This window comes from Crocuta crocuta, unplaced genomic scaffold (genome assembly GCF_008692635.1).
Source record: "Crocuta crocuta isolate KB4526 unplaced genomic scaffold, BGI_CrCroc_1.0 scaffold528, whole genome shotgun sequence".
NCBI classification, from domain to species: Eukaryota; Metazoa; Chordata; class Mammalia; order Carnivora; family Hyaenidae; genus Crocuta; species Crocuta crocuta.
Window position 1 is genome coordinate 157,230 of NW_027530010.1, and position 26,531 is coordinate 183,760.

Here is a 26,531-nt window from a genome sequence, read left to right on the forward strand (position 1 = left end):
TCTCTGTCCGAAAGCTGTGTATTGAGCTTGAAGGCAGGAGAAAGCCGTCCAACAGCTGTGACTCTGGCCACCTCCCTTCTTCCCCATGGACTCTGGGAGGACAGGGACAGGGAATCTCAGAGGATTGGGGGAAAGAGCTCCTTGGACGTCGCACTGCGAATGACCCTGGGCTCACTAAAGTTTCTCTTTTGCTTATCTCTTCCCCCTGCCACGAAGCATTAAAACAAAGATTTAGCCATTAAAAACAAGGATTTAGATCCCTGCCAGCTTGACTTGAAGGCATTTCCATGATATATGGCTAAATGGAGAAAAAATAAAATGAAATATCTTTCATGATCCCATTTTTATAATTGAATTACATTGTACGAAAACATCTATGTTGCATCTTACATGTAGCCATACACCTAAAGCATAAAGCACATAAAAAGAACTACAGAAAAATGCATTTCAGGTCATGAACACCGGTTATTCGAGTTTGGGAAAATAAAACTGCAAGACACTGCTCAGTGGTGCAGTAAAACCCCTACCTCCCTAGACTTTTCACATACTTTGAGGATTATATTTGTAGCCATTAGTGTAGTTAAGTGCTCTGATCCAAAAAATAATAATAAAATTTCTCTCATCTCCCAAGAGAGGGTGCTTACCATCTGGAGTAGGTCCTTAAGTTATGCCCAAGGTGCCTGGGAGACTGGCAGACTATCATGCTAGGCATTTATACTTCAAAAGAGATGAAGATGCAGAATTTAGAGACATCTCTGCGACCTAAACCCTGGAGACTACCAGCAATGTTTGCTTCCTGGATAAATTTTATTCACATTTCAAAGAGTGGTGCTAGGGTTCAGGCCTATGATACTTTCAAGGAGATTCTTTCAGAAAAAAAAGAGGACAACGGCCCTCTTCCCCTTATTAAAAAACAAAATTCAACATAGTAAAATTCTTTTAAACGTTTTTTAATGTTTTATTTATTTCTGAAAGAGAGAGACAGTGTGAACAGGGGAAGGTCAGAGAGAGGGAGACACAGAATCCAAAAAAGGCTCCAGACTCTGAGCTAGTTGTCAGCACAAAGCCCAACGCGGGGCTCCAATCCACGAACCGTGAGATCATGACCTGAGCCGAAGTCAGACGCTTAACTGACTGAGCCACCCAAGCGCCCCAAACAACAAAGTAAATTTTAAAGATCTTGTTGGTTTTATTCAACGATTCACAAATCGCATCCAACAGATAGGAGCTCCAAAGAGCTGTACAAAATCAAAGGCTTTTATAGACAGAAGAAGGCAGAAGAAGAGAACATTTCTAGCAAAACGGGGAGATTGTTTCAATCAAGATCACCTTCTTATGGGGGAAAGGCAGGGTCTATCAGCGATTACCTCACTAATGCTGGCTGGATAATTCCAGATTGACTGGCTAAAGTTCACCTTCCTGAGAAAGGCTGAGACTGCAGTTGGGTTGGGTGTTAAGTCTTCATTTACTGATTGGGTCTTAGCACAAGCGACTCCATTTGGGCCTGTTCTCTCTTTTTAAATATCCTTTATAACTAAAGAAAAATCATTTTTCCTTGTTCTAGCCTTGGGATGTCTGGTCCTTGAATATGGCCTGGCCCAGGGTAACAGCTGAGCCAAGGCAGCCCTGACACACTGGTTATTTACTTAATTTAAGGTCGTTAATAAGAAATCTTGTCTCTGTCTGCAATACCTCATGTGTACATTTGGGATAAAATCAATAAAGATAAATATTAAAAACCCAACACTGAAAGAGAAAAAGAGTATGATATTGTGAAATAAGAAATATGTATTTTTGGTTATTCAGATGACCAAAGTGTATTTCTCACTTATACTTAGACTTTGTCCAGTTTCTGGCTCAGAACTCCCAATAACATTGGAATTTCCTGAGTAAGAAGAGCAATGGAAGCATCTTTTGTTTTAATATTTCATCTCTTGTCTTCAATTCCAGAAAAATGCTTCAGAGCCATAAAGAAGGTGTCTTACTATCCATAACCAGTGCTTTTCCCCACAGGTGGGCTTCTGTGAATAAGGTGACTTTAGGAAAGCATCTAAGGATGGAGGCTGGTTACCAGAGGAACCAACCAAGAATCCCCTTATTTCCAGGGGTGTGGGGGAGGGCTGGAGGTTGAATCTATCACTGAAGCCAATGACTTAACCAAGTGTGCCCATGTAATGGAGTCTCCATAAAAACCCAATGGATGGGGTTCAGAGAGCATCCAGGTGGGCATCAGCACACATCCACACACCACCATGCTAGGCTCCCAAACTCCATGAGGACAGAGGTTCCTTTGTTTAGGACTTGCCCTATGTGTGTCTACATCTGGCTATTAAGTCTTATCATTTAATATCTTTGGTAATAAATTGGTAATTTAGTGAGTAAGTGGGTTTCCTGAGTTCTCTGAGCTGCCCTAGCAAACTATTTGGACCCAAAGAGGGGGTCATGAGAATCTTTGATTTACAGCCAGTCTGAAGCACAAGTGACAACCCGACCTTATGACTGATGGATGGGGGTGGGGGGTGGGGTGCTGTCCTGTGGGACTGGGCCCTCAGCCTGTGGGGCCTGAAGCTGTCTCCAGGTGCACAATGTCAGACTGAATGGAACTGCAGGACTTCCCACCAGCCACGGAGAACCTCTTGATGGTGGGGAAACCCAGCTACTGTGCACACTGAAACTAATACCAAAATCTTGTTTGGGGGCATTGTTAAAGGGGGGAAATGAGAGAAAAAAAAAACAAAGTAAAAACAACGCATTTAAAAAATATCACTGCCTTAAAAGGGGGGGAAATTCTGACACATACTAAAACATGCATGAACCTTGAGGACATTATGATGAGAAATATAAGTCAGCTGTAAAAAGATACATACTGCATGGTTTCACTTACATGAGGCCCCTAGAGGAGTCAAATCCATAGAGATAGAAAGTAGAAGGGCAGTTGATGGGAACTGGGGGAGGGATGGTAAGTTAGTGTTTAGAAGAAATAGAGTTTCCGTATTATAAGATAACAGCTCTGGAGACTGGTTGCAGGGCAATGTGAATGGACTTGACACAACTAAACAGTACATTTAAAAATGGTGAAGATGGTAAATTTTATGTTATGCATTTTTTTTACCACAGTAAAAAATAAAAGTAAAAACACAAAATTTCAAAGTATAATCAATAAATCAGCATTTATTATATGATCCCATACATATAAAATTATATATCTACTTTTTAAGTAGGCTCCATGCCCAACATGGGACTCGAACTCATGACCCCAAGATGAAGAGTCGCATGCTCCCCCAACTGAGCCAGCTGGGTGCCCATAAAATCATATATCTAAAAAGAGATGCATAAAAACATGTAACCAAACCCATGGTTATTTCATGAAGATAGTATTTCAGATGACTGTTTTTCCTTTTCATTTTGAAATATTTTTCAAATTTGTATTGATATAATATGGGAGGGAATATTTTCTTATGAAAGACAAATGCATAAAAAGAAGCATTTAGTCAACAAGTTAGAAAAGAAACCCAAAGCCTCAAAGGACAAAACATCCAGAGGGCTGGCACCTCCTTCTCGTCCAGGCAGCTCAGAGCTGCAGCTCCTGCCAGGCCAGAGTGTCAGGCCGCACGCCACCTCCACCCCATGAGTAGGGCTCACACAGAGGCCGGCACCTGCCCGGCCCTCTCTGACTGTATCCCCGAAGCTTCCAGTAGCTTCCCTTTTGAAATTCTGGCACTTCCTCTGCAGAACTAAAGGGAGGAGGGGACCATATTATGGTTGTGTCTTATTTTTTAAAGCATCAAAAACCTTATGTGGGTATTTTTAAATTAATGTCTAGGAAGAAACCATTTCGGCAAACCACAAGAGACTCTTAAATACAGAAAATAACCTGAGGTTATTTTCCAACCCCCCAAGGTGGATGGGGGGGTGGAGGAGAGGGGAAAATGGGTGGTGGGCATTGAAGAGGGCACTTTTGGGATGAGCACTGGGTGTTGTATGTAAGCCAATTTGACAATAAATTATATTCATAAAAAAAAAAAAGGAAGACACCATTCATAGATGAGTAAAGGTGAGAATGTTCTGGGAAGGATAATGAAACTGGCGTAGGCTCCAGAGCCCTGACCACAAGGAAGTACCCCTTACTCCCTAGGCTACATGTATGTCCCTAGGTCTGCTAATCTAGATGCTGCCCTTGTTCCAATGAGAAGTGTCTCAACCTCCAGATACAGCCAGACACAGGGTGGTACCTTGGAAAGCTCAGCACAGGCTGAATTTCAGGACCCACTGGCTCCCGTGTCTGGGCCTTTTTGGGCAGGACATAAATTACGTGACTGTTCTCAGCAGTCCCACAGGGGTACCTCCAGGTAACAAACTTTAACGTGCTGTACTAGACTGTTTCTTTTTTTTTTTTAATTTTTTTTTTTTTTTAATTTCTAGGAGAGAGAGAGAGACAGCGTGAGCAGGGGAGGGTCAGAGAGAGAGTCACAGACTGAAATAGTCTCCAGGCTCTGAGCTGGCAGTCAGCACAGAGCCCGATGCGGGGCCCGAACCCACGAACCGCGAGATCATGACCTAAGTGAAAGTTGGATGCTTAACCGACTAAGCTACCCAGGCGCCCCTGTACTAGACTGTTTCTAATATCCCATCTAGCACCAATCTTCAGATCACAGCCTCACTCCTGGGCTAGCAGCTGGGTTCTGTATTTTTATAATATAGCTTATTGTAGATATGAAATCCATCCATTAAAAACAAGTATCCAAGTAAACTGAAATAACTTCCTCTGAATTGCTGGGGTAGGGAACTCCCTTAGGACAGAGAGTGGAACTCGTCCATCTCTGCAGCTGAGGCAGTAAAGGCATTCTTAGCACACAGAGGGTACTCTCAATACATCCTTGTTGAATGAAAAAATAAACATTGGCAGAAGAGTTACTCTGGCCAACCAGAAACTAGTCAAAATGTTGCATAAAATAAGAAAACCCTTTTAAAGTATATCAGTGGACAAACAATTTAGTAAGAAATATTCAGAAACAAAATCTAAATAAAAATAGGATTGCTGGGTGGCTCAGCAGTTAAGTGGGTTAAGCATCTGACTCTTGATTTTGGCTCAGGTCATGATCTCATGGTTCTCCGTGAGGGGCTCTGCACTGACAGTGAGGAGCCTGCTTGGGATCCTCTCTCTCTCTCTCTCTCTGCTCCTTCCCTCTTACCCTCTCTTCTCTCTCTCAAAATAAATAAATAAACTTAAAAAATAACAATTAAAAAAAATAAGAACCCATAGAAATGAGAAGAGCTTTGATGCTAGCTTTTGCCTTAAGGGCATTTGCCATTCTTAGTGAAATTTATCTTCTATTTTCATGGCCTCCCAGAAGGAAGTTTAGTGGGGAACCATCCCAAACCTGCCTAAAGCTGAGAGTTTAAAAGCCTCACTTATACAGTGAAGGTGAAATGGAGATAAGTGTTCACATCTGGACACTCAAGGAGATTTGCCTTCTTTGAATGTGGGTGCTGAGTGGAGAGAAACAATACTCCCAATATTCAAACAATAAATCAATTATCATTTGAGTATGCATCCAAAATGCATACCACAGAGTGATGGGGGAAAAAAAAAACCTTCAAATTAATATTTTTGTTTAAAATGGCCTCAGCAGAGAGTACCTTAAGGCACTTGGTGGAAATGAATGCAAATGTGCTGTAGAAGAACCCTTCTTCAATTCAACCTAGACACCTGAAATATGTCCACAGATAAAAATTTCCAGAAATATAAGCTGACAGTCAAAAATCACAAACAGGAGGGCCTAGGTAGCTTAGTCCTTTGAGCATCCAAATCTTGATCTCAGCTCAGGTCTTGATCTTGGGGTCGTGAGTCCAAGCCCTGCATTGTGCTCCACAGTAGGCATGGAGCCCACAATGGGGCACCTGGGTGACTCAGTTAAGCATCTGACTCCAGCTCAGGTCATGATCTCACAGTTCATTAGTTCATGTCCCGAGTCGAGCTCTGTGCTGACAGCTCAAAGCCTGGAGCCTGATTCTTCTGATTCTGTGTCTCCCTCTCTCTTTTTGTCCCTCTCCTGATCACACTCTGTGTGTCTCTCTCTCAAATAAATAAACATTTAAAATATATCAAAAATAAAAAATTAAATATATATATTTAATATATATATCACAAAACACNATGTCATATGTTTAATGATAAAGTGACCTGATAGACTATAAGAGCAAGAGACTATAAAAATACCAAGTATATCTGAAGAACTGAATATAGACATGAAATAAAACATAAATTAAAATAAAATACAATAATTAAGCATTTAAACTCAAATGAGTTTAACTACAAAAAAGAGACAGTTGCAGAGACAATTAGTGAACTATAGAAGCAGTTACCCAGAATGTAGTACAGAAAGACAGACAGATGGAAAATCTGGAAAAGAGGTCAAGAGACAGGGAAGAAAGAATGAAAAGCTCTAACATGCAGAATTCCAGAAAGAAAAGAAAGGAGGTGAAAAGAAGTGATAATAAAGCCAAGGGAATATTTACAGAAACAACGGATGAGAATTCTCCAAAATTGAGGAGATGGGCCAACTGGTGGCTCAGGTGGTTAAGCAAACTGCCTCTTAGTTTCGGCTCAGGTCATGATCTCATGGTTTTGTGGGGTAGAGCCCCATGTTGGGCTCTGTGCTGACAGCTCAGAGCCTGCTTGGGATTCTCTTTCCTTCTTTCTCTGCCCCTCCCCTGCTCTCTGTCTCTCAAAATAAATAAATAAACTTAAAACAAAAAACTAAGGAGAAACACCAATCCACAGATTCAAAGCAACGGAATGAACCCCAACTAATGAATCCCAAACAGGTCAGATACAAATAAATCCAATTCTAGAGACATAATAATGAAACTGTGGAAAAACAAAGACAAAGACAAGATCTTAAAAGCTGTAGAACAAAAAGAGGAATTAGTATAAAGGAGTAAAAATTTAACAGCTGATTTCTCAAAAACAAAAATAAACAAAAAAGAAAGCAGATAATAAATGAGCAGAGAGAAAACTCAACCCACCAAAATTATCTTCCAAGAACAAGTACAAAATAAGGAAAAATAAAACCTAAGAGAATTTGCCATGAAAAGGTAAGAAAATGTTTAAAGATGAGTTTCAGACATAAGGAAAATTGAACAAATCAGTAGTAAAATGAGTGGCTAAATAGAAATATATATTTACTACACAAAATAATAATGATGGTGATTTGTAAAACCAAAAAGAGAAAACCTGACAGAGATGAATAAACTCTGAAGGGGTGATCAGAATTAGGTATTTTGAGGTCCTTATTCATTCAAGAGAAGGAAAAATTGCTGAAGACTTTATACTAATGAATCCAATATGTGTGTGAATATATCCAAGGTAACCACTGAAATAGCAGGAATAGAATAGATTCCAGAGTTACATACCAATTAGGGAAAAATATGAAATGAGTGAAAACTTCAATCAATTATGATTAGAAAAAGAAACAGAAAATATGGGAAAATAGCATAAAATGAGATTGTAGAAATAACAAATACATTAGTAATTTCAATACTTCTGGATGAATTCAATGTTCCAATTAAGAAAGATCATCTGATCAGAATTTTAAATCTCTATGTGCTATTTATAAAAGACAAATCCAAAGCAAAAGGACACTAGGTTGATAATAGCAGAATGAAAAAAGATATGCCATGCAAATATTAACCAAATAAAAGCTAATTGATATAAAATGGAACATGTAAAGACCATTATTAGAGGGGTTCCTGAATGTCTCGGTCAATTGAGTGTACAACTCTTGGTTTCAGGTCAGGTCATGATCTCACAGTTCTTGAGTCTGAGCCCCACGTGGACCTGATAGCACGGAGCCTGCTTGGGATTCTCACTCTCCCTCTCTCTCTACCCCTCTCCCACGCATGCTCTCTGAGTCTCTCTCTCTCAAAAAATAAGTAAATGAACTTAAAAAAAATTTAAAGAGCATTATTAGAGATAAAAAAAATCACATATTAATACAAAAATCCCCCAAAGATATAATATCTCTGAACTTGTTTGCATTTAATAATAGCTTCAAAATATATAAAGCAGATATTAACAGAATTACAATAAGAAATTAATAAATTCACAGCCTTGGAGAGATATTTCAACATACTTTTTTCAGTAATTGAGAGAACAAGCAGACAAAAACCTCCATAAGAAAAAAGGAAATAGAAAACTACAGAATATACATTCTTCTGACGCCCCTACACTTTTATGCAATTGACTACATGATAGAGAAGACATCTCAACATATTTCATAGGATTGATGTCATAAACCCCCTGTTATGGGACTCAATGTAAATAAGCTAAAAATTAATAACAAACGGATATTTATCTTTAAAATCCATGTTTGAAAATTATAGACTTTTAAATATTTAAATAAAAATATAGACTTAAAAATTATTCATTAAAAGATAGGAAATCACAATGAAATTTATATACAATGATACAACAATATACATACTTTGAGGTGTGGCCAAAACAGTTCTTAGAAAAAGTGTACAGCCTAAAGTCATATATTAGAAAAGACAGAATTTTAAAAATAAAATTAACAATAGGAACCAAAAGAGGAGATTTCATAGCTCCAAAGCTTCCAGTATATAGATAATAAGAGTATATAATGAATAACTTTATATGTATTTATTATTTGGGGGTTATGGAGAGCACACGTAGGAGAGAGACAGAGGGAGGGGGCTGAGGGTCTGAAGCGGGCTCTGTAGTGAGAGGCTGACAGCTTGAACTCAGGAACCACGAGATCACGACCTGAGCAGAAGTCAGACACTCGGAGCTACTCAGGCGCCCTGCTATCAATAAATTTTAAAATATAGACGAAATGTATAAATTCCAAGAGAAAGATCTCACCAAAGTGGCACACGGAGGAATAGAAAGACTGAATGGCTCAAGAACCATTTAAAATGGCATCAGTAGTTTAAACTCTTATGACAAAGAATACTCCTGCCAGATTTTACCAATGAGATTTATGAAAACCATTCAAGGAGCAAATTTCAGGTTTCTACACAATATGCTTCAGTTTGGAAATGGAGGGAGAAAGTGGTGGCTGGCTGGCTTCGTTGGAGGAGCACACAACTCTTGATCTCGGAGTCGTGAGTTGGAGCCCCATGTTAGATGCAGAGATCACTTAAATAAATAAAAGTTAAAAAAAAAAAAATGAGGGTAGAAAGCTTCCCCCGTTCGTTATGAGGCCAGTATAACCTTTATATCCAAACCTGCAAGGATGATACAAGAAAGGAAAATTACAAACCAAGCTTACTCAAGAATAAAAATCTGAAATACAATGGTAGCAAATCAAATCCAGCAACATATAAAAACTGATCTGTCATGACTAAGATGGGTTTATTTAAGAAATATAAATTTGGTTTAGTGATAGAAGGTAGTTATAGGGATACTTGGCTGGCTTGGTCGGTTAAGTGCCTGACTCTTGATTTTGGCTCAATTCATGATCTTACGGTTCATGGGATCAAGCCCTAAGGCTAGCTCTGCAGAACCTGCTTTGGATTCTGCCTCTCCTTTCTCTCTGCCCCTCTCTCCCAAAAAATAAACACTTAAAAATACATATTATTTTAAAAAGAAAATAAAATTATATGTGGGAGCCCGACAGTGACCACAAGAAAGCGTGGTTAGGGACGCGGGGATGTGCCTGCACACGGGGCTCTCTGCCTGGGCAAAGCATGCCTGCAAACAGGATGCTCTGCCAGGAGGCCTGCACACAATATCCAAGGTTAATGGTCCGCTCGCAAACGAGGGAACATGCCCTCCTTAGAAGTAAGGAGGAGGCTGGAATTGTGAGCAGGCCTCTCAGTAAACATGTTGTGGTCGCTTCCTCCCTTTGCTCCCCGCTGTCCTTGGAATGTGTTTGGCTACTTGCCCTTGTTTTGTAAAAGAATGCATTTGGTAAATTTCAGTTTGTATCCAGTTACCGGGGTATAAAACAAACCGCAAGAGGGGCTTGCATAGAATTGTTCCTCCGGAGTTGTGTCTGTGTCTGTCCTTTGTGTGTGTCCTGTCTTTGTGTCATTTCGTTCGCAACATTATATAATTCATTAACAGATAAAAGAAAAAATTCAACAATCTCTTAATATATGCAGAAAAAGGATTTTAAAAATAGCAATTCATGATTTTAAATGAAAACTCAGAAAACAGAATAAAGAGAACTTCTTTATTTCTAATTTCTGATTAAGGTTTCTTTAAAAAAAAAAAACCTACAGTAAATATCACATTTAATGGTGTAGCATTTGAAAGTATTTCTTTTAAGATTAGAAACAAAACAGGAGTGCCCACTGACACTGCTATTTAACAAGGTACTAACAAAACACAAGAGGTCCTTGCCAGACCAATAGGCAAGAAAAATAAACAAAATATGTATTATGAAAGAAAAAGGAAAACTTTGATTTGCAGATTGAAATAATTGGCTCTAAAGAAAACCCAAAAGATTCTAAATTAGTATAAATAATAAGAGAGTTTAGCAAAGTTTCTGAATATAAAATCAACACAAAACTCAATCACAAAAAGGAAGGAAATCTTGTCACATGCTATAATATGAATGAACCTTAAAGACATTATGTTAAGTGAAATAAGGCAGTCACCAAAAAATACAATACTGTATGACTCCACTTACAGGAGATATCTGAAGCAGTCAAATTCATAGAAACAGAAAGTAGCATGCTGGAGCCAGGGACCAGGTGAGGGGTAGAAAATGAGGAGTTTTGGGGCACCTGGGTGGCTTAGTCGGTTAAGCGTCCGACTTTCGCTTAGGTCATGATCTCGCGGTAGTGGGTTCAAGCCCCGCGTCGGGCTCTGTGCTGACTGCCAGCTCAGAGCCTGGAGCCTCTTTCGGAGTCTGTGTCTCCCTCTCTCTCTGACCCTCCCCTCTTCACGCTGTCTCTCTCTCTCTCCTAGAAATAAATAAAAACATTTAAAAAAAGGAAAATGAGGAGTTTTTGTTTACTGGATGTGGAATTTCAGTTCTGCAGGATGAAAGAGATCTGGAGATCTGTTGCCCAACAATGTGAACACACTTAACACTGTAAAACTGTACACTTAAAATAGTTAAAATGGTAAGTTTTGTTATATTTTGTACAAAATTTAAAATATTTAAGTATGTAAAACTCAATTACATTTCTATACCAATAACAAAAAAAAATTTTTTAAACATGCCATTTGCAACACTGTCAACAAATTGTACAATTAAGTGTGTATTAGTGAGAATGATCACATGCTATTCAAAGACGTTAAAGACCTAAACAAATAGAGAGGTAAACCATGTTCATGGATTGGAAGATTCAACATTCTCCACAAGCTGATCCACAGAATCTATGTGATGTCAAACAAAACCCCAACAAGTTGTTCTGTGGGACTTAACAAGATCACTCTAAAGTGTATATTTTAAAGTAGAGGGGAAGAGACAGGGAGAGGAGAGGGGGAAAAAAATAATAATAAAGTAGAGGACCAAGAACACCAGAGCCTGTAGTGTGTTGCAAACCAACCCAGTAATGTCTCATGTGCAAAAGAGAGTGACCTGTGGCATCACATGCTCCTGAACACTGTCCAGTCGACTGGACCACTGTGAGGCCATTTGTGTCATCTGCAGGGAAGACCATCAGGGATGACACAATTGCACATGGCAGATTTTTAATGGACTAGAAGATTGAGAACTGTTTCCTTTGGGAAAATAAAGACAGAAGGAATAGAATCCATAAAGAAAGAAATAATTAAAATTAGAAGGCCAAGAAGAGCAGAGATATCCCTGACAATGAAGAGCAAGGTGGAAGATTCGCCTTACCGATATCAAGTTTTACTATTGAAATATAAAAATTTTTTTAAAAGATGGAGTGGCAAAAGAAAAAAAAAAAAAAAAAGTAGATCAATCAATGGAACAGAAAAGAGAACTCAGAAACAAACTCTCCTACATTTACTATACAATGGGCATTACAGGGTGGTGAACAGATGGAATTTTTAATACATTTTTCTGAAACAGAAGATGAAAACATTAGTAGCAAAATATACTTTTTAAACATTTCTCTTGTTTAATGTTTGTTTTGGGCATGTGCAATCCCTCTCTCTCTCTGTCTCTCTCTCTCTCTCTCACACACACACACACACACAAGAGAGCAGGGATAGGCACAGAGAGAAAGCGAGAGAGAGAACCCCAAGCAGGCTCCCGACTTGGGACTTGATCCCATGAATCTTGAGATCATGACCTGAGCGGAAATCAAGAGTCAGATGCTCAACTGACTGAGCCACCCAGGTGCCCTAGTAGCAAAACTTACTAAAGAAAGAAGAAATAATAAACACAAGGACCAGATGGTGGTTCCACTGGAAGGGAAGGAGATGAGATGGGGAAGGCTATCCAGTGGGTTGAAAAGTGAAGGTAACTTTTTTTTTTCCTAATGTTTTATTTACTTCGGAGAGAGAGACACACTGAGCAGGGGAGGGTCAGAGAGAGAAGGACACAGAATCTGAAACAGGCTCCAGGCTCTGAGCTAGCTGTCAGCACAGAGCCCGACGCAGGCCTCGAACCCACAAACTGTAAGATCATGACCTGAGCCAAAGTCGGACGCTTAACCGACTGAGCCACCCAGGTGCCCCAGTAATGTTCATTTCTTAAATTCATGATTCTTATTTCTTAGATGTGTCCATAAATCATTTTGTATATTCAATATGTAATTAAAAGATGTAAAAGAAAAAGATGAAACAGAAATGGCCAAACTATGTCATGATAAGATGCACACTAGGGACCGCCCAGCTCGGATTGCACACCGAGGTAGAGGCTCTTAATTCCCTGTAACTTAGTCTTTTCACTGATTAAATGGGGCTAACAATACATACTACACACAAATCTTTTGAGGATCACAAAAGACAATGAATATGAAAGTGTCTTATAAAAATAAAAGTGCTACACAAATGTAAAGCAGCGTTATTTGTAACAATTTCAGATTTGCTTGGCAGAGAACAGAGCTACATCCTGTGATTCAGTTCTACACTCTCTTTTTCGTAAAGCCCGTCCCAGCTCACAAAATGGGCTGCGCTGCTGTTTCAGCTTCCGGGTGTCAGGATGACTTGAAGGGGGGGGGGGACTTCCAGGGAGGAAAGAGCCTCAGACAGGGGAATGGGGTCAGAGCCATTCCCACCGTCCCACCCGCAGGTGAACTGGACTTCCCAGATCGGCCTCAGCAAAGGGACAGAGTATGATGAAGCCCCCGGCTCACATCTGAACTTCTCCCTCTCCTCTAAGCCCAGACCCCTACTCCACAGAGTGAGCACACAGGGCTTACTTCAACTGTACATCAATTAAAGGCAAACACGATAAAATGAACAGTCCATGCACCTCTCCACCCCTAATTCCATATTTTGATGTCTGCACCCACCAGATTCCTTTAGAAAGGCTGCTTCCTCCTACCACCACCCCCCAAAATTTTTTTTTAAAAATGTTTACTTATTTTTGAGAGAGACAGGCAGAGCATGAACAGAGAAAGATGAAGACACAGAATCTGAAGCAGGCTTCAGGCTCTGAGCTGTCAGCACAGAGCCCAATGCAGGGCTGGAAACCACGAACCATGAGATCATGACCAGAGCTGAGGCACTTAACTGACTGAGCCACCCAGGAGCCCCTAAAGACTTTTAGGTGCCTAGCTGGTTCAGTGGGTAGAGCCTGAGATTCCTAATCTCAGGGCTGTGAGTTCAAGCCCCACATTGGGGGTAGAGATTACTTACAAATGAAATCTTAAAAATATATATATGTATATACACACACACCCTCAAAGCAAACAAAAAGTTTTGCTATTTATTTGGGGTTTGTTTTATTTTTTAAATCCGCGTTCCCATTCTCTCCATTCCTGTAGAGAAGCTGACGCTGGGGGACATAGGCCCGTTTACTCAGCAGGTGGCCTGTGCACCCTCCAGCCACCAGGGCTCCCCAGAAATGCGGGGCTGAGCCTGGCCTGAGCAGCTCCTCCCCACGCTGGGGGCCTCACCCGCTGAGACAGCTCCGCCGCCCTCTTTGCACCAAGTCTTCCCGCCTCCGAAAAAGAGGAAGAGGAGGTGCGGGTTCAAATTCTATTCGTCGCCTTTCTTTCACGGACTACGCAGGTTTGTCTTGGGCAAAGTTGAAGGGCTCTATGTGGGAATCAGTTGCTGGAGCCAGAAGGCCCCCCGCTGACTTTCCCAGCGCGGCCGAGTCCCGTCTCCGTCCTCCGGAGCAGGCGCCCCGCGCCCTCCGCAGGGCCCCCCGCGGCCCCCGGCCCGCAGCAGCCTGCTCTNCGATCTGTTCCAGCAAGGCGCGGACGAGGCGGCGCCCACCCGGCGCTGGGGGCTCGGGGGGCCCCGGATCGCCCCCGCTCCCGGCAGGGGACGACGGAAGAGGGGCTGCTTGCCCTTTCCGGACTGGCCCGCTGCCCCGCGGAGAAGGAAGACGCGCTACCAAGTCGGGCCCCCAGGGAAGCGGGCAAGAGACGAGGCAGCGGAACGTGCTCTCCGCCTGGGGCGCCCGCAACGGAGGCGCTTGCCTGGCTCCGACTAGCCCAGCAGAGGCCAGAGCAGCGGCAGACAGCCCTCCCCCACCCCCGCCCCTGAACACACAGATGCGAACGACCGACTCAGTCGCTCAGCTGGCCACCCTCCCTGACGGGGGCTGAGAGCCAGGCTGGGCTCCGTGAAATAACGGCGGCTGCGTGAGTCATTCTGCTGAGGCTGCAGGGGCGGGCCCGCTCGGTACTCACCGAAAGGCTTGAAGCTGCAGGTGGCCCGGCCCCGGGGACCCCCGCCCTGCCCCCTTCGTGAGCACCCCTGGTTCTCATGTCTCTGCGGGTGCCTGCTCCCCAGATCACCACCCCCAACGCAAAAGACCCTGTACCCAAATACGTACAAGGACAGACTCCTAAAGCGGGCCCCCCAGCTCCAGCTGGGCCATGGGCAGCTGCTGTGCACTCAGCCACACAGCGTCCTCCGGGGCCTCACAACACTCTCGGGCCAAGCTCTGGGCCGGCCGGGCCCTCTCTGCTCCACCTCACTGCGGTGACGAGGTGGACCGGCCCAACCCCACGGCCCTTCTCCTCTCAGCACACTCGGGGCACAACAGGTCTCTGCCGCCGGGGACCGGGCCGGGCTACCTCTGCCCCCCTCTGGACCCAGCACAGCCCGGCTCGGGCACCATTCCCTTCCGCGCTCCCACCCCACAACCGCCTCCACCGGGCGCCACTTGAGTCCTGAGATGCCTTCGTCCTGAGTGAGACCCTTTTCTAACTGACGTGAAGGCACCTTATGAGCTGGTGAGCCGGCAGCAGCCTTGTGAGGTGGTCCCAGGCACGGGACATCTGAGCCACTCCCGGAGGTGACCGTGAGCAAACTCTGGGATGGCTGATGCGGCACCGACAGAGAAGGAAGCAAGGACTTAGAGGCCGACTCGACCAAAGAAGATGTTTATTGAACAGTTACCCACCACTGCGGGGAGGCGTAGACAGGCCCGACAGAGGGTGTCTCCCCCTCCCCGATTTATTTTCAGCCCTTGAGGGCATCATTGTAGATCAAGGCCAAGGCCCCCAGGAAGGTGACATATTCCTGGAAGTTCACCTCCTGGTCCTTGTTCCGGTCAAGGTCGTCCATCAGCTTTGCAATCTCAGCATCCTGCAGCCTCTAACAGTTAGAATGGGAAAGCCAGACCCAACGGTGATGAGACCCCCGGTTCTCTCCCTTCGCCCCTCCCTCATACAAGTGGCTCCTGCTGGCTTGTCCACCCTGGGCTCACTTGGTTTTCCTTCTCTCCTGCACCTCACGCAGGGGGCACCAGGCCAGTCTCCACCAGCCCCGCCGGGGGGGGGGGGGCATGACTCACGGTCCCAGTGTCACATGTGACTTGGGCTCCAGGACGCGGACGCCTGAGTCCCACGCACCTCCCCTTCTCCTAACCCTGCTTCTAAAGGGGAGGGAGGAGGGCCCTGGGGGAGACCCACTCACCGGGCCGATGGTGAGCTCTTTCTGGATCAGCTCCTTCAGCTCCTTCTTGCTCAGGGTGTTCTTGTCGCCCTCCCTGCCCGAGTACTTGTGNGATCTTGGGGAAGGCCGCCGCCAGCCAGGGACCACGAGCCCCCCGGGGCAGGGGGCGGGGGTCCCCAGAGGGTGTGCAGGGCCAACCCTAGATGGCGGAGGGAGGGGCCGACAGTGGCCTGTAGGGTATGATTTAACCGGCATCTACAGCACCCATCCCTCAGCGAAAGTTCNCTAGTGTGCACACTGGCCCTTGCCTTAGTTATTTACGCTCCAGTGGAAAGGTTTTCCAGATCCTCTCCTGAGAAGGGACTTTCATAAGGGGAAGCCGGGAAGGCAGAAAGCACAGTCCCCACNCCTCCCTGCTCCCCCTTTCAAAGCACTTCCCTTAGCTTTCTCAGGGAAGCGAGTGAAAGCCTGGCCCAACTTCCGCATTTTCTGGAAGCACAAAACTAAGTTCAGTAAACTCAGTGACATCCCCACTGAAGAAGGGCAGGAAGCGGGGTGGGAGCCCAGGACCCTAAGTCCAGAGGCCGTCAGCCCCCTGGAGGAGAGGCTCTGCCTTGCCCCACAGCCCCCCAGCCGAGGTGGACAGGATATCTTCAAAATCAGCCTGGAATCAAACATCTTTATTTCCCCTGCTGGAAGGGAAGGCTGAAGCAGGGCCTGTCCCAAACGGAGAAGAGAGCAAGGGCCAGAGAGGGTCTGTGAGAGGAGCTGCAAAGGCCAGGGGCAGCGGGCGGAGCCCGGTCATATGCTGTCCTCCAGGAAGAAGTCATTGTAGGCCATGCACAGAGTGCTCAGGAGCGCTGAGTACTCCTTGAAGTCGATCTCCTGGTCACTGTTCTTGTCCAGGCTCTTCATCAGGTCATCAATGCTGCTCTCCTTCATTTTCTTCAGGAGCCCAGAGGGAGGGATAGGTCANCTGAACATCTCCACCCCCGGGGCCGCCCCCCCCTTCCCTTGCTGGGAGAGCCTGCAGCCCAGCCTTGTGGACAGGCTCAGCCACACTCTCTCTGGCCCCCTGCTCATCCAGCCCTGTTCCACCAAGAGGGTGGAGACGGGCCCTCAGGTGGGACAGGAAGAAAACACAGACACACTCTGCCCTCCCCTCTTCACTGCCTTCAGCTCCCACTTTCCCACAGGAGACAGACGTCAGGACAAATGGCGATGGAAGCAGCCTCCCTGTGACGAGATCCTTGTCCCCAGTCTGGGCTCCTGTTAAAGTCAGGCCTTCCCCAGGGCCTCTGGCACCCTGTAATTAACCCCTGAGGGACCCACGCCCATTCCGTTGCCCTCATTAACTCCAGGATGCAGACGCTCTGGCAGGAAAGGAGAGGGCAGGCTTAGTGATACCCACACCTGCTCCAGTCACGGCCCAAAGGGCCACACACTCAGTCTCTCTGGGGAGGCCCACCAAAGTTCAGGATGCAACCAGAAAGGACCCCACACTGGATTTTCAAGGAAAAAGGGAGGACTCGCCTCTCACTAGCGTCCTCAGACAAGCTGGATAATGTTTCTGAACCTCTATTGTTTTTAACTGTGAAAATAATATAATAATTTCCTCATAGGCCTTCCCCCCACCCCACCCTGNCCATGTGGCAAGAAGCAATCTGTCTCCTTCCAACCTTGTGTTCACAGACTAGCAGAATGACCCCTTCTGTCCCCGTATCCGTGCCAGCGAGAGCCTGGGATGCACAGGCACCCAGGACAATCAGGTGGAGGCCCTGGCCTTGAGCTGAGCCCAGCTCAAGCTGGACACCCTGGCGCCTCACTCCCCACGATCCCTCACAAAGGCTCTTCCATGGCTGCATGGGCCTGGCCTCAACCCAGAAGGCTCTCTGACTTCTAGACCTTCATACAGGCTTCAGTCCACCCTCTGGACACTGCCCTTCCTCCTTCCCAGTGAAACACGACTCGTCTTCCAGCAGAGAGTGCTTGCCTCTGTTGGCCCAGGATGTCCACCCTCTGCCTCAGGTCTCTGACTGTTCCCTTTGGCCATCCTGCTCCCAGCTGAGACTCGAGCACTTGGAGGGCAGGTGTGTGAGCCGCAGCTTGGGCTTCCCGTATCACAGGAGGGGAGCCCTTGACAGTGACCTAGTGCTTCCCCTTTTTTCCTTCTCCCCCAGCGTGTGCTCAGGGAGCACTTGGGCTTTGGGGTGGGGGTGACGGTCACCTACCTCTCCAAGACACAGTTCCTTCTTGATCAGCTCCTTTAGTTCCCTCCTGCTCAGGGTCAGTTTGCTGCCTTCTCTCCCCGAATATTTGTGGAAAGTGGTGACCATAGTGGTCAGGGCCTTCTCAAGAGGTGTCTCCATCAGTGTGTGGCTCTGGAGGGTGACGGGGGAGAGGAGCATCACCATCCTCAGGAAGCCAGACCTTCTGCTTCCCCAGCCCAGCCCAGCCCCCAGGCTTTCTCTAAAGGACCAGAAACTGGAACCCTGGATAAGACAGAAATCTACCAGCAAGTGAACCCAAATGTGCCAGGACAGGTTGTCAGACCCAAGGCAAACTTGGAAGAGCCGGGGCCATGAGACTCACCAGCCCCCAAGGAAGCCTGCACGTTCTCCTGCTTAGAAGATGCCGGAAGAGGGCTCTAGGGACAGATGACAAGAGGACTTCCCCAAAAGACCAGCTGGAGGCAGATGACAGGGTCGAGAAGGGTCCAGGGCCCAGCGCAGCACTTGTTTGCCAGAGACAGCCCTCGCCCTAATCACCCTCCTTGGCCTGGCTGCCCGGATCACCTGATGGCGGGGAGCGTCCCACTGTAGAAGCGGAGGGCAGGGCAAAGAGGGGGTCCGGGGCTGGGAGGGGGCTGGGGCTGAAGCAGGGAGATAAAGTNGTTTGAATGGGTCCAACAACACCCAAGGGACCTGGGGGCTCCAGGTGAATCTGTGTGGCGTCCAGAGCAAGAAGGAAGAAGCATCTGGCTTCATCTTCAGCCCAAAGCCCACCCTGTGATTCTTGAACTGGATCTACCATTCACCTCTTACCACCCCAAAAACTCAGCGTCTCCCCAGCTGCAGGGGACTCCAGGGCCACAGGGGAGGGAAGGGCCTCCGGGCCTCTGCAGCAGCATCCCAGCTGGTTCTGATCACACCTCCGTGTCCAGAGCCACTTCTCCAGAAGCTCTGACGGCCACCATTCCAGGCTCCACCTTCCCTCCTGAGCACATGCCCACTCATCAGGCTGGGCCTTCTTGCTGGTGGTCACCACAGCCTGTCACCCTCTGGCCTCAATACCCAGCTTGCCCCACCGTATAGATGAGCAAGGAGGTGAGAAGGAAGGACTCACCAGGGAAGGAAAGAGCAGACAACGTGCAGAAGCAGGCTCCCTGCCACGGCTCCCTGCCTTTATTCCCTTGCTCTGGTCCCCAGGGGAGGGAAGGAGCCAATGAGAAGGGCAGGGACCTAAGAAGGCCCAGGTCAGAGCCTCTTGGGGTGGGGCTGGGGAGGAACCCACCCTCTGCCAACCTCACCTTCCTTGTTTCCAAGCAGAGGGGAGGGGGGCACGTTGAGTTCATCATGGCACACACACCTTCAGTCCCAGAAACTTTGTTTCCCCAACCACAAATCAGCACTCACAATCTGAGGGGACGACACGGCGGAAGAGAAACCAAATGCCCTGGAAAAAAGACCCAGGAAGCATGAGCCAAACACAGGGTATCTCCTCGTGCCCTAGGTCACTCTCCACATTGGGGCCCTCCCATCCACACCAGGAGCAGAGCAGATACACCTTGAGATGGAAATTGGAAGGGAAAATGTTTCCTGCCAAGGGTGTGGTCAAGGTCATTAGCGAGTCTGGAGCCTAAGGTCTTGGGGGTTTTTTTAATGTTTATTTATGTTTGAGAGAGAGAGAGACAGAGAGTGAGTAGAGGAAGGGCTGAGAGAGAGAGACAGAGAGACAGAGAGAGAGACAGAGAGATACACACACAGAATCTGAAGCAGACTGCAGGCTCCGAGCTGTCAGCACAGAGCCCAATGTGGGGCTCGAACTCACAAACTGCAAGATCATGCCCTGAGAAGCTGGACGCTTAATCAACTGAGCCACCCAGGCACCCCGGAACCTAAGGGGTCTTTTTGGTTTTGTTTTAGTGTTTTATTTCTTTCTTTCTTTTTATTTTTTTTATTTTTATTTATTTCTAAGAGAGAGAGAGAGAGACAGTGTGAGCAGGGGAGGGTCAGAGAGAGAGGGAGTCACAGAATCAGAAGCAGGCTCCAGGCTCTGAGCTGTCAGCACAGAGCCCGACGTGGGGCTCGAACCCACGAACCCTGAGATCATGACCTGAGCCGAAGTCGGACGCCCAACCGACTGAGCCACCCAGGCGCCCCAAGGAGCCTAAAGTTTTTAAACGGCTTTTAAATGAATGATTTCTTCTAAACCACTCATGTTCGTGGGAAAGAATGGTCAAAGACTTGGAATGGAAGCCTGGGAATCAGGGACGAGGACGGGACCCAGGAAGAGGTAGGGCCCAGTGAGGGGGCAGAGTTTGTGGATTGAGGAAGCGGGTTCAGGGTGCAGGAATGATTGGGGCAAGAGTCAGGGGGAGCTGCCTGCACCTCGGGAGAGACATTGTTCTCCCAGCAGTCCACGTGTCAGAGCAGAGCCAAGTTAGGGGCTCGCACCTGTGGGTGCCGCAGCCCCACCCTGGCCTGCCTGGGAGTCCCTCGCCGCCCCACGGTGCCCCACCCCCAGCTGGCCGGGCTGGAGAGGCAGCAGGGACTGGTCGCTGAGCAACAGGAGTTTCCGAAACTGAGTGATGCAGAAGCAGGCTCCAGGGAGGGCATAAGGCAGCCAGAGGGAGACAGAAGGGGAGGAGGCAGGCATTTTCCTGGACCAAAATCCTACCCAGGCCTCTGCAGTCACACTCGGGGAACATCTGAGTCACCTGCCCCATTCCTCTGACGCTCGAGAGGAAAACACAGTGTAACGAGAAGAAAAGGAGAAAGCTTGAAATTTCGGTCGAGGGAACCAAAATCCCCCCCTGCTGGACACAACTTTACCCCCTCCTTCTTAGAGGCCCCAGACCACCCAGGCTGGCCACCAGTGTGGCTTCAGTTACCCACCAGACTTTTTTTTTTTTTAATGTTTTACTTATTTCTGAGAGAGAGGGAGAGAGACAGCGTGAGCAGGGGAGGGTCAGAGAGGAGGGAGATACAGACTCTGAAACAGGCTCCAGGCTCTGAGCTGGCTGTCAGCACAGAGCCCGACGCGGGGCTCGAACCCACCAACCGTAAGGCACTTAACCGACTGAGCCACCCAGGTGCCCCACCCACCAGCCTTTAATCTGAAGGGAAGTAACATCATGACTGACATTTTCTGGGGGAAGGAAAATTCCAACTTCATTTATCAGATTACGTGTCCGGAATTCCATCTCCAAAGTTATGGCCACCTCCCCCAGCCCCCTCACTTCCTCCCTCCCCTCGCCCCTTTGAGGTCCTTCATCCTTCTCGGAAGGACCAGAATCCTAAGCGATAACAGCCCTCATCCCAGGGTTTTGGGGGCAGGAACAGAGGTTGAGAGGGTGATATTCTGAGCCTGCTGCAGTGGTGTGGCCTCCCCACCCCAAGGGCGGAAGGGCCTGGCAGGGGAGGGCCCTCCTGATTCAGTGCTCCCCACCCCTCCCACCCGGGCATGCCCGGACTCCATCCCAGACCTCAGCCAGGAGCAGATGTGACCTTCAGTCCCTCCAGAGGCAAGCCTGGGGTGGGAGGGGCCCGAGTGCTGGCTAAGACCCCTCAGCTGGATGTTCCATGCCTTGTAGGGTTCTTTTCCCTGCCTTCGGCCCCTCAGTCAGCTCCATCATGCGTGCAAGCACGTGAACGCCCTTCCACTCACCCCTTCCTTCCTTCACTAGTCAGCTCTCCACAGAATGGCTGCCGACACCCAGGGCTCCCCACCCCACGCACCCCTCAGCCCCCACCTCGTAGCCAGAGTCTCAGACCATCAGCCTCAAAGCTTCCAAGAATCTTTATTGAACTTGTCCACATCGTGCACACACCTGCTGGTGCCAAGGCAAGGCCCTGTGGCCACTGCCAACCGGTGAGACCCCAGCTGGCAGGCCCCCCACCCGCATGACAGGCATTCACTTCTTCCGGGGCTGCTTATCCGGGAAACCTTCGAAGAACTCGTTGCACATCATGGCAACGCAGGACAGGAAGACACAGTACTCCTGGAAGTCCACCTCGCTGTCCTTGTTGCTGTCCAGGTTGCTCATCAGCCTCTGAAAGGCCGCATCGTCCGTCCTTTTCTGCAAGGAAGAGGCTACAGGTAGAACACAAAGCCTGGGATGGAGCCAGTCTACACCGGGCTTCCGTCTCCGTCTCCGTCTCCGGAGGGAGCTCAGGAGTGCAGCCACTCCCCGGAGGCCTGCCCTGGGGCTCCCGCTTCGGGCTCTCAGGGGCCAAGCGGGGGCCGCAGAAGGTCAACCGAGGGAGGGGTGAGGAAGCCTGAGTATCTGGGCGCAGCTGGAGAAGGGGACCACGATGTCTTCCGCAAGGTTGTTTCAAGAATCCAGTCAGACGATAGTCTCAAAAGTAAAGTAATGTACAATGTTTATTTGTTTATTTTGTGATTCTCTCTCTCCCTCTGCCCTTCCTCGGCTTCTCCTCCCACGAGCTGGGGAAGGGCAGAGAGAGAGAGAGAGAGAGAGAGAATCACAACCAGGCTCCACACTCAGCACGGAGCCCAATGCGGGGCTCAATCCCACAAACCATGAGATCATGACCAGAGCTGAAACCAAGAGTTGGATGCTTAAACTTATGAGCCACCCACACGCCTAGGAAGTAACGTATGAACTGCATAAAGTTTGATATACATGGAAGCTGTGATTGCTCGGCGGGGGGCGGGGGGTAAGCATGTGTCTCCATAACTGTGTCTTCACACTCATAAGCCAGACTCAAAAGTCATTCTTTGCTGGACTGGTGGCAACAGGACAGTCCTGACTCGTGGGTCTCAGCTTTGCACTCTGACAGCCTCAGGAAGTTATTTAGCCTCTCTGGGCTTGCATTTCCCTTCAGTTAAGTGTGCAAAGCACCAGGCAGAGTCTGGCCTGAACTCACCTGTTCGTTGCCAGCCTCGTTCCTGCTGGGCTCTAGGAAACGAGTGGTGGGTGCGCGCTGTTTCCAGCCAGGCCGCCAGGGCAAGCTCTGTGCCCCAGCTTCCCGCAGCAGTGACAGATGCCTGCTGCGGCCACAGCCCCCGCCCCAGGCCTTGCCCCTTCTCCGTGGCGCAGGGGCACACCAGGCACACTCCCAGGCAGTAGCCACTCACCCCTAAGAAGCTGGGCATCTCCCGGGTCAGCAGCTCCTTTAGCTCTGACTTGTTGAGCTTGAACTTGTCACCCTCCTTGCCCGAGTATTTGTGGAAGGTGGACACCATCACATCCAGAGCCTTCTCCAGGGGGCATGCCATGGTGGGAGTCGGGATCTGAGGACAGGGTCCCAGAGACACCCTTATCTTCCCCATCCCCACCCTCAGCTTTGTATTCAGAACATCAGAATGTCTCAGCCCACTCCCATCCCTCAGGGAGCACTCGATGACACTCCGCTCCCACAAGAGGAGGACCCCAGGATGGTGGGGGGGGAGGGGAGGGGCTCAGCTCCTGGTGGGGAAGATGCACAGTGGGAAATGTGCGCTTCAGGGAGCAAATTCCCCAGCCTCCCTCGGGCTGGGCCTCACCAAGGGCTCCACCCCTAGCTCAGGCCTCCCATGACCACAGCAGCCACACCCTGGGGCTGCTGGAGGCCTGCCCAGGGGCCTGCAGCGGAAAAACCCAGCAGCCTAGCCCTAGAGTAGGGAGGGGTGGGGTGAGGTGGCAGAGGCAGGGATGCAGGGGAGGGGTGGGGCGGCAAGCTCCCTCTGGCTGGGCTGCTGGGTGCAGGGCCGAAGCTCAGAGGACGCAACCAGACAAAAGGCCACAGTTGCCTTCACTTGGCTCCCCACACTCGAGCGTGCACACACAGGCTTGTGCAACCAGCAAACACAAGCCAACGTGCACACGCATGTGTCACACACACACCATCACATACTACAGCAGCAGCATGTGCAAAACCCAGCATCTCAGCACTGCTGCTCAGCCCGGTCAAATCTAGCCACCTGCACTTCTTTTTTTGTGGTTTCTCCCCTCTCGCACGTGCACGCAGGCAGGTGCACACACGCACACACACGCACACGCACACCCGAGGGCCTCCACATCGGAATCTCGGCACGCCTGGCCCCCACCAAGCACTCCTTCTGCCCAGCCTGCCCCCCTTCCCCACCCCCCCCCGGGCCTGACACCCTTGTGTGCTAGTCCAGAGACCACGACTCACCCGGCTGAGAGGAGGAGACGAGAAGAGAGGGTGAGCAGGGAGGCAGAGTGGGGAGAGCCCAGCGGTCTGTCCTATTTATACCCTGGCCAGGCCCTGCCCATGGCAGGGGTTGGGGAAGAGCGAGAGACAGTCCTCCGGTGGCCCCTCCACCAGCCCCGCTGGACACCGGCTCCCTGCCCCGGGCCGGCGCCCTGGACAACGGGGAGCCCACACAGGCAGGGCTCTGGGGAGGGTGGGTGCCGTGGGTGTGGGGGGGCAGGAGGGAGCGGTCCCGCTGGGCGGCTAGAAAAGGGGGTGCTTACGGGGGAGGTGAGGGCAAATGCGTCTGCCTGGCTCAGTTGGTAGAGCAGGCAGCTCTTGAGCTCAGGGTTGTGAGTGTGATCCCCACGTTGGGGTGGAGCCTGCTTAAGAAAATAAAAGAAAATCTTAAACAAAATTTGCCCGCGCAACGTGGCTGCCCAGGACCTGAGGAGGGGACTCCAGGCTGGGGGCTGCAGTACAGTGCTGGCTGCCCCTGGCCCCTCTCCAAAAGGCTGAGTGAGGCCCAGGGCAGGGCCTGGGGGTCTGGAGGAGGAACAGACCAGCACCCAAAGTTGCTGCTGGGACCACCCCAGGCATGTCAGTGGATAAAGGTCCTGGGTGAGGCGGTGATGGAGTGGGAGCTAGTGTGGGGCTCAGGGATGGGCTGCAGGTACCCAGAGAGGCTGGGGAGGGGGGTGTTGGGAAAGGGCTTCTGGAGTTGGAATGCTGTTAGGATGAAGAATGCAGGATGCGTGGAAAGTCGGAGGAGCAATCGCAGGAAGCGGAAAGCAGGGAACGGGGCCACCTTCTCAGAGTGGGGTATGAACCCAGATCAACCTTCAAGTGGCTACGGCATCAGGGCTGGGGTCTGTCTCAGGTTGTGCCCTTCCCCCTCCAATGCAGGGCACACCCCCCTGGCCAAGAGCAATACCCTAGTCAGGCCTCAAGCACCCTAATCCTATCAGTTCTGCTCTCTGGGCTCCCACAGCCAGGCCGGCCGGAAAAGCCCGCCCCACCCTAGGCCCCACCCCTACCCTCCTCCTCAGAGCAGCCTGGCTGAGGTCTGGGCTCCTTCCTGCCCTGGCGTCCTCCTTCACAGCCCAAGGGAGCTTCTTCTTCCAAGGCCCCAGAGAGAGATGGAGAAAGAGACCCCCCAAGCCCCTGGACGCTGTCCTTGTATTGACGCCCCTCCTGCCAGAGCTGGAGAGCAGGCTTCTGGCAGGCTGCCCCTGCCCTCAGACCAGAGAAGAGGGAAGCCTCGGTCCCCAGGCCCCGCTGTCCTCTCAGAAGAAGCAAACCAGACCACGTGACACCAGCACTTTATTCAGGGTGGAATGGGGTGCAGGACGGGGGTGGGGGACAGCCCCTGGCCTCGGGGGCAGAGCCTACTGGGAGCAGGGGGTCACAGGGGCACCGTCCTTGAAGTAGTCGTGGCAGAAGGTGCAGAGGCAGGCGAGGGAGCGCACGTATTCCACGAAATCCACTTCACAGTCTTTGTTGGTGTCCAGGACGCTCATGAATGCACTGTAGTCACACTCCCGGAGCCCCACCTGTGCGGGGGGGGGGGGGGGGGGGGGGGGGGCGGGTTGAGGAGGGAGCGTGCCACCCGCCCCTGCTCCCTTCCTTGGTGCTCCCACACCTCCCCTGAACCCTCCTTCTCAGACGCCCCTGTTTGCGGCTGAGTGCCTACTATGTGTCGGGAACTCTCCACAGTGCTGGGACTCAGTCCCCCAGCAGCCCTGCAAAGGCCTCCCGCATCACAGATGAGGGCACGGGGCCCACAGCCTGCCTGTGTCCCCCAGAGCTGCCTCTGCAGGGTCCAGGCAGCCTGGCCCCCCGGGGGCTCACCGGGGTCCAGGTGGGCAGCTCCTTCTGTAGCAGCTCCTTGAGCTCTGCCTGGCAGAGCCGGTGCTTGTCCCCTGAGATTTCTGCGTATTTCTGGAAGGTGCACATGACAGCAGCCAATGCCTGCTCCAGAGGTGTGGCCATCCTCACTGTCAGAGAACAAGGGCTGACTCACCCCAGAGGCCCAGGGCACCTCTGCCTGTGTGTTTCCCCGGGGCTGCTCCCCGACCTGTCTTCATCTCCCCTCAGCTTCTGGCCCCACAAGTTCCACCTCCGCTGAGCAGCCCTCCCTCACCACTCCAGCCCCTCCTGAGCCCCCCCCCCCCCGCCCC

The 26,531-nt window shown here is 49.4% G+C and overlaps 4 protein-coding genes and 1 pseudogene across 10 annotated transcripts in view; 1 reads left to right on the top strand and 4 right to left on the bottom strand.

Annotated features, from left to right (window-relative positions):
* LOC144231543 (phosphatidylethanolamine-binding protein 1-like) overlaps positions 1 to 14,558 on the top strand; it is a 47,061-nt pseudogene extending 32,503 nt beyond the window's left edge.
* An 882-nt stretch (positions 14,559 to 15,440) lies between these two features.
* S100A6 (S100 calcium binding protein A6) lies at positions 15,441 to 16,225 on the bottom strand. The gene is made up of 2 exons (XM_077764037.1): positions 15,992 to 16,225; positions 15,441 to 15,670 (listed from the first exon to the last, which is right to left on the bottom strand). The coding sequence occupies exons 1-2, from the start codon at positions 16,223 to 16,225 to the stop codon at positions 15,536 to 15,538; spliced, it is 369 nt and encodes a 122-aa protein (XP_077620163.1). The 3' UTR covers positions 15,441 to 15,535.
* A 404-nt stretch (positions 16,226 to 16,629) lies between these two features.
* S100A5 (S100 calcium binding protein A5) lies at positions 16,630 to 19,394 on the bottom strand. Of its 4 annotated transcripts, none has more exons than XM_077764085.1 (3): positions 19,316 to 19,394; positions 18,202 to 18,351; positions 16,630 to 16,915 (listed from the first exon to the last, which is right to left on the bottom strand). In XM_077764085.1, exons 2-3 carry the CDS (start codon positions 18,337 to 18,339, stop codon positions 16,772 to 16,774), a joined length of 282 nt encoding a protein of 93 aa, XP_077620211.1. In that variant the 5' UTR covers positions 18,340 to 18,351; positions 19,316 to 19,394; the 3' UTR covers positions 16,630 to 16,771. The 4 variants fall into 4 exon arrangements, with proteins under 4 accessions (XP_077620211.1, XP_077620213.1, XP_077620214.1 ...); XM_077764087.1 differs by lacking the exon at positions 19,316 to 19,394 and adding an exon at positions 19,015 to 19,260; XM_077764088.1 differs by lacking the exon at positions 19,316 to 19,394 and adding an exon at positions 19,008 to 19,260.
* A 2,579-nt stretch (positions 19,395 to 21,973) lies between these two features.
* S100A4 (S100 calcium binding protein A4) lies at positions 21,974 to 24,444 on the bottom strand. The gene is made up of 3 exons (XM_077764084.1): positions 24,334 to 24,444; positions 23,294 to 23,449; positions 21,974 to 22,271 (listed from the first exon to the last, which is right to left on the bottom strand). The coding sequence occupies exons 2-3, from the start codon at positions 23,432 to 23,434 to the stop codon at positions 22,107 to 22,109; spliced, it is 306 nt and encodes a 101-aa protein (XP_077620210.1). The 5' UTR covers positions 23,435 to 23,449; positions 24,334 to 24,444; the 3' UTR covers positions 21,974 to 22,106.
* Positions 24,445 to 25,661: 1,217 nt separating this feature from the next.
* Positions 25,662 to 26,531, bottom strand: part of S100A3 (S100 calcium binding protein A3) — a 1,585-nt gene continuing 715 nt past the window's right edge. For all 4 annotated transcript variants that reach the window (XM_077764018.1, XM_077764019.1, XM_077764016.1 and 1 more), the window contains exons 2-3: positions 26,203 to 26,348; positions 25,662 to 25,904 (exon numbers count right to left, since the gene is read on the bottom strand). In XM_077764018.1, coding sequence (XP_077620144.1) covers positions 25,740 to 25,904; positions 26,203 to 26,343 — 306 coding nt within the window. In that variant the 5' untranslated portion in view covers positions 26,344 to 26,348 and the 3' untranslated portion in view covers positions 25,662 to 25,739. The remainder of the gene's footprint in view (positions 25,905 to 26,202; positions 26,349 to 26,531) is intronic.